This window comes from Pristiophorus japonicus, chromosome 14, assembly GCF_044704955.1.
Source record: "Pristiophorus japonicus isolate sPriJap1 chromosome 14, sPriJap1.hap1, whole genome shotgun sequence".
Classification (NCBI taxonomy): domain Eukaryota; kingdom Metazoa; phylum Chordata; class Chondrichthyes; family Pristiophoridae; genus Pristiophorus; species Pristiophorus japonicus.
The window spans coordinates 56,334,920-56,348,153 of NC_091990.1; the positions used below are offsets into that span (position 1 = coordinate 56,334,920).

Genomic DNA, 13,234 nt, shown 5'->3' on the forward strand with positions numbered 1-13,234 from the left:
CTACATCATGCACTTGTCAACTCATTTTAAAATTTATACTTGGGATTTGGCAAGGCTGCGCTTGTTGCCCTGAGAAGGTGGACTGGGCCTGACTCTTGAGTAGCTATTGGTTTATACAACTGAGCAGCTTGCTGAACCACTTCAACGGGCATTAAGAGTTCGCACCAAATGCAAGACTGCAGTCACGGGCCAGACCTGACACGATGGCAGATTTCCGTCCTGCAGGATATTTAGGTTTTTAATGACAATGTGGTGGCTTATTTTTTTCCTTTCCAATGTCGCCCCACAAATTTATAGTTCTCATCAAAATCTAATTGATGGAAACCATGAATGCTGCAGATACTACCTTTCAGGTACATTTGAACGGTGTGGGAACATAGCATAAGAATTAGGAGCAGGAGTAGGCCATTTGGCCCCTCGAGCCTGCTCCGCCATTCAATAAGATCATGGCTGATCTGTTCCAGGCCTCAACTTCACTTCCCTGTCTGCTCCCCATAACCCTTGACTCCCTTATCATTCAAAAATCTGTATCTCCACCGTAAATATATTCAATGACCCAGCCTCCACAGCTTTCTGGGATAGAGAATTCCAAAGATTCACGACCCTCTGAGAGAAGAAATTCCTTCTCATTTCTGTTTTAAATGGGCAACCCAATATTCTGAAACTATGCCCCCAGTTCTAGATTCCCCCACGAGGGGAAACCTCCTCTCTGCATCCACCCTGTCCAGCCCGCTCAGAATCTTGTATGTTTCAATAAGATCACCTCATTCCTCTAAATTCTAATGAGCATAGGCTCAACCTTTCTTCATATGACAACCCCATCATCTCCAGATTCAACCTCGTGAACCTTCTCTGAACTGCCTTGAATGCAAGTATATCCCTCCTTAAATAAGACCAAAAATGTCCCATTTAAAGACGGATGTTCCAGTCCAGTGCGACATTACGTACAAACATACATGTTTGGGATTCCCTCAGTTAACGCTGACTAGTGCACTGGCCCATATAGATAGTGAAGGTCACGGCTTCCATTCCATGTTCAGGTTGAAGTAGCTGATATTGGTCAAGGCAGCTGTGGAAATACTGTCGTTGTGCTCAATGTATCCATGCCAGGGACGCAGGAGGGAAATTGGGCAGAATTGCTACTTTTTCTTGATTAGCCATTGATGCTTGCTGTCTGGAATCCTGCAGGGCCATTTGGGCAAGTTGCTGCACTTATCAGTGGATCTGGAGACTGAGTGAGAAAGTAGAGCTGGGGTCGAACATCAGCCATGATCTTATTGAATGACGGAGCAGGCTTGAAGGGCAGGGGAGTTATCCCCAGTGTCCTTGCCAATATTTATCCCTCAATCAACATCACAAAAACAGATTATCTGGTCATTATCACATTGCTGTTTGTGGGAGCTTGCTGTGCACAATTGGCTGCCATATTTCCCATATTACAACAGTGACTACACTCCAAAAGTACTTCATTGACTGTAAAGTGCTTTTGAGACGCTATATAAATGAAAGGCGCTATATAAATGCACATCTTTCTTTCCTATTGATATATGCATAACTCAGTTGTGAATTAGATTAGCTTTAATATTTAGTCCTCACAGCCCAGTGTGGCACGTTTCCCGGCACTGGATAAGGCTTAAAAACTTAGTTCTTTTTCAAACCGTATTATAGTTAAATTAAATTTAGTGTTGACAAGTTCAATTGGGTGTAATAGAAACTTGGCCTTTATTTTGACCTACTTGTGACTGGCATGTCTGAAAGATCCAGTTGTTTCATTTTTTTGATGTATTTTGTGTCAAATTTCTATGGAGGGTTGTTGCATACAGTGGGGCAGTGTAGACTTGCTTTGATAGAAAAATGACTCCTTCATCTTGCTGTAATTCAGCTGCTGAAATAAATTCTGGCTTTTTAAAGAAAAAATTACTTGCTACTGTTGCCTAGGAATGACTTCACAATATTACTCATCAAAAGTTGTTGCTTTGAGCTTTAACCGCAGGAATTTTAACCTGATAAAATAATAAAATTGTTCCTTTTATAGTGCATGTACTTTATTATTCTAAATTAAAACAGGAAATGCTGGCAATAGGTAACGGGTCACTCAGCACCAAGATAAATTAGTATTTTAGGTGAAATACTTTCCTCCCTCATCACTCCATCCAAAAGTATCACTAAAGAACTTGCCATTTCTGTTTGAGTGCTTTGCAGTATGAAATTACCTCTTGTGTAGCATGAAACTTTACAGTGGCTTTTAAGAGACTTCTTGTCCCCAAAACAAATTTTGATATTTAAACATGTGCAACTGCAAATGGTGGTCAATATTTTAAGCTACAGGAGAAGTTATACTTGCAGCAGTTTACGCAAATTAATCTCATGATTTAAAAAAAAAAGCCCAATGAGTTGGAAGGACTGGATTAACAGTGTGCAGTTTAACGGGACGTGTACAAAATGGGTGCTAGGGCACTGCTGGCTTCTAAAGTATAGAGCTGCAATGTTTGTGTCAATTCAGTGCAGCCTTACTGGTGGAATTTATCACACTGCTTCTCTGGCTGCATTGAAACTATAAAGTATGCATTGAAGAATGAAACAGTTGCAGGTTCTAAATTCTATTTCTTCAGCATTGTCCTTGCCAGCCTCTGATTCCCCATCCTTCCTGAATGTCAAACTGTTGAAATCAGATGCGTGTATCCTGACCTGCAGTATATCTTGCTTGCCAATCACCCCCATCCTCACTAATCTTCCTACAACGAATGCATTAAATTTAGAACCTTAATACTCTTAACAGTATCACCCACTTTCTCGTCCTTGGATTTTGGCCTTCTGCGTACCTGCCTCGCCCCATTCTCTTGAACTCCTTCCCTTAACCTCTTTGCTTCTGCACTTCTTTTTTCATCCTTTAACTCTTTTGTCAAAAACCAGGCTCTTGCTCACCTCTCCTAAGCCCCTGTTTTTCATTCCATCTATCTTTATTTCCCTTCTCTCCTATTCTGCGACTCCCACCCAACTATGATATAGCTTGGGATGTTTTTTATGTTACAAGGGCTATATGAATACCATTGATTTTTGTGATAGTTACCAGTAGGTGCCAAAATTAGCAAGTGTTTGCAATGATTTGTGACCAAGATTTATGTCTTTCTGTGGAGCCACCCAACATTTATTTTGGCCGCTGAATTTTGAGGAGCAGAATGGTGAGACTCTAGACTTGATTGGTGCTGCTCTAGTTAGTAGACATGTTTGTAGCAGGATGTGACCGACTCTCCATCTCCAGTGAAACATTCTGCTCAATGGTTGTAATAACGTATCACTTATTTTGAAACTAAGTAGTGTGTTTATGTGGGAACAAAGCTCATTTTTGAGCAACTTTCTGCTTTGAAAAAAAATTAAATGACTTCAGTCACCGTTGCCCTTGTGACATAAATGACCAAATGATGCCTCAACTGCCGTAACTCATCCAATAGGTTACCCAATGGACTTGAATGGTGAAATTAGTGAAGTTTGTACTGTTGTATGTGCGTGCTAGAATTAAAGCCTTGACCAGACAACAAAACCAATACCAGAGCAACCGTTGGTCTGCAGTGCAAAAGCATTGCTCCACTATGGTTAAAACTAAAAATATAGTTACTCTGCCCAATATTTCTGCATGCTCTGTTTTTATTGAGCTGTATGTTGCAGTAGGGATACGGGTTTATTGGCCCAGTTAGCCTGCTCTGTTGCTGAATGTACTGGTCCTGGTTGAAGTTTTACTGGAGCAAGCACAAAGCTGGAATCATTAGTCCAGCTTTTCAAAGTGATCTCATACCACTTGCCTAAATACCCATGGTGTACCGCGCAGTTTGCTTTGGTGCAAAGAGCTTTCAGCTTCACATTGACGCACACGGAGGTATAATTGATTCATTTTGATTATTGCAAGCGTAAAAGTTATGAACTTTTGTGTAATTTTGACATATAGCCTCAGGGCATAGATGTAAAGGTGTATTAATACTGTAAGAAGCATACAATTGATGTATTCTTAGTGTATGGTCTTCCCATTGAACTATTAAAATGGCATAGAAACATAGAAATTAGGTGCAGGAGCAGGCTATTTGGCCCCTCGAGCCTGCATCGCCATTAAATAAGATCATGGCTGATTATTCAACCTCAGTACCCCTTTCCTGCATTCTCTCCATACCCCTTGATCCCTTTGGCTGTAAGGGCCATATCTAACTCCCTTTTGAACATATCTAACAAACTGGCATCAACAACATTCTGCAGTAGCGAATTCCACTCTGAGATTTGTAAGATTTATTTTCTATCAAGCCTCCCAAAATCCAAAGAGCAAAATAGCATCACTCAGTTCTAAAAATGTGTGAAGAATATTTCATCTACCTGAGAGGAGCAGGTTGAAAAACTGCACCACCCACAAGTTTTTCTCCCCTTCTACCCCCCTCCCTCACCTCACCTTTTCTCCCAGATGCAATGCAGACCCTTAAAAACTCCCATTGAGTTGGAAAATGTTCCTCTGGAATCTGGGACAAGCGGAAGTGTGGGAAATGCGTGTCTTGATGTAGAGGAGAGATTCTTTAAAACTACAATTTTCTTACTGAGGTTTCAATGTTAATTAAATAGTGCGTAGATATTTCATCCATAGTGTGCTGAACAGTTTGTATATGATGCTTTTATTTCCTCGAGTAATGCTCTTTAATTCTTGGTAGAATTGTTCCGTTGCAGTTCTGCAAATTTGAATACATGCTGTATGCTATATATATAAATTCCTTTTGAGGAGAGGCATATTATCTTGGGGCTGGGGGTTTATGATGTGGACAGACTGAAGTTGCAAATACTTGCTCAAAGACCCCCCACTCCCTCTGCAGGGTTCACAGAGTCCCGAGTAAAGCACAGACAGTAGAAGGAAGTATCACTAGCATGATCCAGAGAAAGGCTGAGCCAGCTGAGTGAAAGGTTCAGACTGTTGTTGGGAGTCAGTTTCTCAATCAATCATATCCTGTTTTCATGTGAATTATGATGTACTGTACCTTTAAATCAGTGAAAACCTAGCATCGAAAAATGTCAGCAGTACAAAATGCCACTTTAGAACTGCTGAATCTATCTAAATAAATGTTCACATGGGCATCACCCAATTTCTGTCTACTTAAACAAAACTAACTCGTGATAACTAGCTTTGAAATGACGAAGTAGGAATGTTAATCACAAGTAATTGATCACCCAATTTAGGCTAGTGAGGATTAATTTTGCTGCCATCAGCATATGTGTTTTGAGTCAAGGTGGGGGAAGGTGCTTGTAAAAGTTCAGTGCTAGAGGGAGGGGGATGATTTAAAAAAAAAATGAATACAGTTCTCAACTTTTTCTGTCGCGTATAAATACAGAGATCACAGCCGAGAAAAAGTCAATAAAATAAGTCTCTGTTGCAAGCAAACAGCTAATTAGCAGTGTAGGGAAGAGATGTGTTAGGCAGAGAAGGAAGGATCAGTGGGAACAAGAATCTAGAAGATGAAGGAAAATCACGAAGGGATAAATGCACAATTTTACTGGAAAGCTGCTCACTGGCTTCTTTCAAGAAAAAAGCAGAACATTTTACTGAAAGCCAGGCTTTCCTTACCACTTAATTTGTCGTGACACATAATTCGTTGTACAGGAATATAAAAAAAGTTCCATGAAAAAGCTCTGGCCACTGTGATACCGAGGAGATTCTGTGATGATTACTCACTGTTCTTGCTTTCCATGACTGGGAGTTGTTAGTTGCATCATACTGCAGCAACAGTGCCTCTGCTTCCTGGAGCTGCCAAGTCCATTAAAATCCCTTGTATTGGGGACTAATTTTCAGGTTGTACGCATCAAATGGGTGTTTAACGTGCATCTTGCTAAACTGACTAGATAGTGTCATTTGTAAATTGGGTCAGTTAAATCAACCCAGGTGTAAGAGATGTTTTAAAATGTTTGTCGTTTTCTCTAGAGTGGAGACTGCAGGATGAAGAGGAGAGCGCCAGACCGAGGAGCTGGTGAATCCTCGGCACGATCCAAGGCTCTCTGTACAGGGATCTCTGGAAGCAACAGCAAAAGGGCTGGCCCGTTTATCTTGGGTGAGTTTGTTTAGTTGTAAGATTTTTACGAACGAAAATGCTAATTTTCGGTATCCGTTTATATTTTTTTCTTGGCCACTTCTCTCTCCACCTGCCCTGAATGTGTGCTGGGTTCAGTTCCAGAGGCACTCTTTACCCCATGCTATGTGGCTGCCCTTCGAGTGAGCCTAGATGGTGAGTGTTGACCGATTAATCCAGCTATAGGGCATCATTGTGTCTTCACCTGGCATGGACACGTTCCAGTATTGGACTGCAATCAGGAGCAGGACCCCAGGCTTTTCTCCTCCCCTTCAGCAGCCTGAGACATTGAGGCTATTTGTGGACCTTGGTCAAGGCCAACTTGGCATACAACGGAATCAACCTGGGACCTTTGGTTTCTGTGGCTGGGAGACCAAATGCTATTGCCAGCTGAGCCATCAAAGGAGCTAATCAACTAAACAGTCTCAGCACACAGGGTTTATAAGAACATTGGCCAGAGTTTCTGCTCCTGCTCGTTGCCCAGATACTTCTACGAAAACCCGAGTGTTGGAAGTCAGATGCAGGTGCAAATCAGTTGTGCTCCAAGACCCTGCCAACACTCGCTCTTCAGGCTCATGAGCACTGGGCACTTGGATGAGGTGCTTGTCGGACCTTATCCCAGGAGAGCTAATTTTCATTTGAGAATGGGGGTGCGGGGGAAGGGGAAACAGGCAAAATGATGGATTCAAGCAAATTGAAGCTCTGACTCATCAGGGTGGGTAAATGCATACACATCATTTTGAGCATGTGTTATAGATAGGAGATAACCTGCTATGGTTTTGGGAGTGTAGATCCATTTTTCAAATAAAGGGAGTGTAGTTCCCTGAAGCTTCAGCTTGTTAAGGCAGGGAGTAACTGAGCCATCAGTTTGATCCTCACTCTCTGCGAATTAGCAGATCTCTGCCTGGGCAGCAGTAGAAATGTTACAACGAGCTTCACAGCCCCTGGGTTAGGGAGGAGAAAAAATCGGCTGGGGTTTCCGCCTCTGATTGCTATCAAGTGAACCCTGCTGCAAGTGTTGAGTGAGGACAGGATTAAGCTTGTATGTTAGGTGCAATTGAGCAACCTGCTAACCAATGTTCCCCCTAAGCTGCGGCTGCACAGCGATTGGGGGGTCTTGCGCAGGCCGCTCACCAGCTGTAAGGCTGGAAAAATTACCAAGCATGTTTGGCCGTGCAGCAGATTTAAAGAGGCCACGCACCTAAAATAAAACTTAGAGAGAACATTGCTGCCAGCACTGAAGGTCACACCGAATCTGGGTGCAGGACTCGCATCTGTGAATCCGTATGAGCGTTGAAGAGTGGAGGAGGAAAGATAATTTGCACTGATTAAATAATTATTTGAGCATTCTCTCTTTTGATATTTATTTTTCCAGGAATATTTGAAATAAATGACACACTAACATTGCTGTGTCTTTAGGGATTGGAAAATGGGCTTTAGTCTCCAGCAGGACTTGTCAGCTGTATGTTGTTTTTATGGTTTTTTAGTGACTCAAATACGATTAGTCATACTCTGAGCTGCTCCCAGCGGGCACTTGTTACACAAAATAACCTTGATTTTTCAAATGACTAAGAAACCCTACACATTGGGGAAGTCGTTTATGTAATTGTGCGTTAGTCATAGGCTTTCCACTAAATTGAAAAGGATCTCTGGGGTGTGCGATTACTTTTTTTTTTAAAAGCAATTTTTTTCCCTCTTGGTTAGGTCCTCGTTTGGGAAATTCGCCTGTACAAAGCATTGTTCAGTGTTTGGCGAGAAAAGATGGAACAGATGACTTCTATCAATTAAAAGTGAGTGAAGATTGCCTGCTAGCATCTTGTAAAATATCTGTTACACAGAAGGACAGATGTATTTCTATACATGCAATTATTTTTTAAAATGGTAATTAAAAATGGCAAAATATTGTCACAAAGATATCAGTGCAGCATAATAGTGGACATGTCAAACTACATTCACCTGAACTGTGAAAGAGTTCCCAACAGCACAAATGTATCCAAAAAGACCATTTTGAGGATGAAGTACCGTTGATTACAGATTTGTCGCTGGTATTGGTATTTATGCTGAACTAAGAGTATCACAGTAAAAGCATATTGGTTTTATTTTTTCGTGTAGCATAATGGTACCAATATGCTAAATGATCCCAGTGAAGATTGAGTTCAAAGCCATACTGGTCTCCTGTTAGCAGCTAAACACTTTTTAGGATCCCTACCTCGAAGAGGAGGTGATAGGCCACACTTCAACCACTGACATATATTTATCTCATGTACCATCGACTGTAACCAGAAAGTCCGCCCTGTTCATTTGTGACTATTGCTATTGTATCCAGTCACTTATCTCTCTTTCTCTCCTGCCCCCCCCAACCCCAAAACCACCAAAAGTATGCAAGGGTGGGATTGAGTTCAGTTGTGGTGCTTCCAACACTTGATGCTTGCTGATACACTCGCTGTCTAGATTCTCACTGGTTGAATGACTGTTGTGACTCGGTACCAGAAGGTCATTTCCTTTGGAATGAATGATTACCAAGTCCCATAAGGAAACCTGTAAATGTGATAGCAGCACTTTTCAAAACATAAAATACATTGTTCGTGGCCTGGGCTCCTACCTCTTCTCCCCACTGCTGGAAGGCTGTGATTAGAACTGGGCCGTGCTCTCTCTCATTTCTTTCCTTTCCACAACTGTGCACACTTTGACCTCTTGCCTCATGGCTTGCTCTGTTTTCTTTAACCAAATCATTCACAAAACGTTTAGGAAAATATAGCTCTAAAATTGTCAAGCGTGGCGATAGATCGGCGGGTGCAGGTACACAGATTGTTAAGAGCATGATTGCGGGTGGAAAAATACAAAAGGGCAACTGGGATCCTAGATTTTATATAGAAGGAAATTAAATATAAAAGTGTCATGAATCTGCATGGCATGTAGACATTGAAAAAGTACACCATAGACTTAGAAACATAGAAACATAGAAAATAGGTGCAGGAGTAGGCCATTCGGCCCTTCTAGCCTGCACCGCCATTCAATGAGTTCATGGCTGAACATTCAACTTCAGTACCCCATTCCTGCTTTCTCGCCATACCCCTTGATCCCCCTAGCAGTAAGGATCTCATCTAACTCCTTTTTGAATATATTTAGTGAATTGGCCTCAACAACTTTCTGTGGTAGAGAATTCCACAGGTTCACCACTCTCTGGGTGAAGAAGTTCCTCCGCATCTCGGTCCTAAATGGCTTACCCCTTATCCTTAGACTGTGACCCCTGGTTCTGGACTTCCCCAACATTGGGAACATTCTTCCTGCATCTAACCTGTCTAACCCCGTCAGAATTTTATATGTTTCTATGAAGTCCCCTCTCATTCTTCTGAACTCCAGTGAATACAAGCCCAGTTGATCCAGTCTTTCTTGATAGGTCAGTCCCGCCATCCCGGGAATCAGTCTGGTGAACCTTCGCTGCACTCCCTCAATAGCAAGAATGTCCTTCCTCAGGTTAGGAGACCAAAACTGTACACAATACTCCAGGTGTGGCCTCACCAATGCCCTGTACAACTGTAGCAACACCTCCCTGCCCCTGTACTCAAATCCCCTTGCTATGAAGGCCAACATGCCATTTGCTTTCTTAACTGCCTGCTGCACCTGCATGCCAACCTTCAATGACTGATGTACCATGACACCCAGGTCTCTTTGCACCTCCCCTTTTCCTAATCTGTCACCATTCAGATAATAGTCTGTCTCTCTGTTTTTACCATCAAAGTGGATAACCTCACATTTATCCACATTATACTTCATCTGCCATGCATTTGCCCACTCACCTAACCTATCCAAGTCGCTCTGCAGCCTCACAGCATCCTCCTCGCAGCTCACACTGCCACCCAACTTAGTGTCATCCGCAAATTTGGAGATACTACATTTAATCCCCTCATCTAAATCATTAATGTACAGTGTAAACAGCTGGGGCCCCAGCACAGAACCTTGCGGTACCCCACTAGTCACTGCCTGCCATTCTGAAAAGTACCCATTTACTCCTACTCTTTGCTTCCTGTCTGACAACCAGTTCTCAATCCATGTCAGTACACTACCCCCAATCCCATGTGCTCTAACTTTGCACATCAATCTCTTGTGTGGGACCTTGTCGAACGCCTTCTGAAAGTCCAAATATACCACATCAACTGGTTCTCCCTTATCCACTCTACTGGAAACATCCTCAAAAAATTCCAGAAGATTTGTCAAGCATGATTTCCCTTTCACAAATCCATGCTGACTTGGACCTATCATGTCACCTCTTTCCAAATGCACTGCTATGACATCCTTAATAATTGATTCCATCATTTTACCCACTACCGATGTCAGGCTGACCGGTCTATAATTCCCTGTTTTCTCTCTCCCTCCTTTTTTAAAAAGTGGGGTTACATTGGCTACCCTCCACTCCATAGGAACTGATCCAGAGTCAATGGAATGTTGGAAAATGACTGTCAACGCATCCACTATTCCCAAGGCCACCTCCTTAAGTACTCTGGGATGCAGTCCATCAGGCCCTGGGGATTTATCGGCCTTCAATCCCATCAATTTCCCCGACACAATTTCCCGGCTAATAAGGATTTCCCTCAGTTCCTCCTCCTTACTAGACCCCCCGACCCCTTTTATAACCGGAAGGTTGTTCGTGTCCTCCTTCGTGAATACCGAACCAAAGTACTTGTTCAATTGGTCCGCCATTTCTTTGTTCCCCGTTATGACTTCCCCTGATTCTGACTGCAGGGGACCTACATTTGTCTTTACTAACCTTTTTCTCTTTACATATCTATAGAAACTTTTGCAATCCGTCTTAATGTTCCCTGCAAGCTTCTTCTCATACTCCATTTTCCCTGCCCTAATCAAACCCTTTGTCCTCCTCTGCTGAGTTCTAAATTTCTCCCAGTCCCCAGGTTCGCTGCTATTTCTGGCCAATTTGTATGCCACTTCCTTGGCTTTAATATTATCCCTGATTTCCCTTGATAGCCACGGTTGAGCCACCTTCCCTTTTTTATTTCTATGCCAGACAGGAATGTACAATTGTTGTAGTTCATCCATGCGGTCTCTAAATGTCTGCCATTGCCCATCCACAGTCAACCCCTTAAGTATCATTCGCCAATCCATCTCAGCCAATTCACGCCTCATACCTTCAAAGTTAGCCTTCTTTAAGTTCTGGACCATGGTCTCTGAACTAACTGTTTCATTCTCCATCCTAATGCAGAATTCCACCATATTATGGTCACTCTTCCCCAAGGGGCCTCGCACAACGAGATTGCTAATTAATCCTTTCTCATTACATAACACCCAGTCTAAGATGGCCTCCCCCCTAGTTGGTTCCTCGACATATTGGTCTAAAAAACCATCCCTTATGCACTCCAGAAAATCCTCCTCCACCGTATTGCTTCCAGTTTGGTTAGCCCAATCTATGTGCATATTAAAGTCACCCATTATAACTGCTGCACCTTTATTGCACGCACCCCTAATTTCCTGTTTGATGCCCTCCCCAACATCACTACTACTGTTTGGAGGTCTGTACACAACTCCCACTAACGTTTTTTGCCCTTTGGTGTTCTGCAGCTCTACCCATATAGATTCCACATCATCCAAGCTAATGTCCTTCCTAACTATTGCCTTAATCTCCTCCTTAACCAGCAATGCTACCCCACCTCCTTTTCCTTTTATTCTATCCTTCCTGAATGTTGAATACCCCTGGATGTTGAGTTCCCAGCCCTGCTCATCCTGGAGCCACGTCTCCGTAATCCCAATCACATCATATTTGTTAACATCTATTTGCACAGTTAATTCATCCACCTTATTGCGGATACTCCTTGCATTAAGACACAAAGCCTTTAGGCTTGTTTTTTTAACACCCTCTGTCCTTTTAGAATTTTGCTGTACAATGGCCCTTTTTGTTCTTTGCCTTGGGTTTCTCTGCCCTCCACTTTTCCTCATCTCCTTTCTGTCTTTTGTTTTTGCCTCCTTTTTGTTTCCCTCTATCTCCCTGCATTGGTTCCCATCCCCCTGCCATATTAGTTTAACTCCTCCCCAACAGCACTAGCAAACACTCCCCCGAGGACATTGGTTCCAATTCTGCCCAGGTGGGACACACAGCTGACCAACTAGGACTGGAAAGGACCTAATGTTTTGAGAGGATAAATTAGAGTCACTGAATCTGTAACAAGGAAGCATTAAGTTGGAATTGGTAGAAGCACAAAAGGCAAACTTAGTAGATTTTTTTCACCACATAAAAAGGGTTACTAGTTCTTTGAGGGAGAGAAAATGGCATGGGGAAAGAGCTGTAAAATGGAATTAGAGCAAGTAGTTTCAATGTGGAGCTGGTGCAGGCACATCGATTCCACTGGATGCCGACTGCTGAATTTGTCTGGGAGCAAGTCCTTCTGTATGTGCAGGGAAAGTTGCTTCCAAGAGTCAGTGAGGAGCCGATTTGCTTGTGTTAGCACTTCAGTGTCTTTGAATTGGATTTGGTTGAAAGTCTTAAACGTGAAAGACTGATTCAGTATGTACTTCATTTGCAAGGTGTCTGGGCATACTGGACACTCTGTCATTAAACTGAAAAACGATACTCTGATACAAAACATTATTTGGATTCTGACTACTTCTTTTCCCCTTCCCTTTAGATTCTCACACTTGAAGATAGAGGTGAGAGAATGGAAACTCAGGAAGAAAGACAAGGAAAGATGCTTTTGCATACAGAGTACTCACTTCTGTCCCTGCTTCACAATCAAGATGGAGTGGTGCATCACCATGGTCTCTTCCAGGTAACGATTTCAAAGCACAGTGCATGGGTACACTCACTGGTCTCATTGATCATGCACGCGCTTCTGATAAGAGTGGGTTCAAGTTTCGGGCCGCACCTAAAACAGCACAGCCCGGAACCTGGACGCATATTTTTCACGCCAGAAAGGGCGCCTAAAAAAACTTACCTATTCTCCGGCTCCCTGCAGGTCCTCTGGAGCTGGGCACGGCGCAGCACGAGCTGTAGGGGGCGGAGCCAGGTCCCTGCGCTGAAAACAGTGCAGGGACCTCTGCACATGTGCTACAGTGGCCGTGCATGTGCAGTTGCTCCAGGCGCCCAAAACTGTGGGAGGGGCCCGAAGCACGCAGCCCCTAGCCCTGGCCGAATGGTC

At 43.0% G+C, this 13,234-nt stretch overlaps 1 protein-coding gene across 1 annotated transcript in view; it reads left to right on the forward strand.

The window, feature by feature from the left end:
- stk40 (serine/threonine kinase 40) overlaps positions 1 to 13,234 on the forward strand; it is a 78,412-nt gene that overhangs the window by 12,112 nt on the left and 53,066 nt on the right. The window contains exons 2-4 of the mRNA XM_070898717.1: positions 5,945 to 6,071; positions 7,794 to 7,879; positions 12,725 to 12,865. Coding sequence (XP_070754818.1) covers positions 5,960 to 6,071; positions 7,794 to 7,879; positions 12,725 to 12,865 — 339 coding nt within the window. The 5' untranslated portion in view covers positions 5,945 to 5,959. The remainder of the gene's footprint in view (positions 1 to 5,944; positions 6,072 to 7,793; positions 7,880 to 12,724; positions 12,866 to 13,234) is intronic.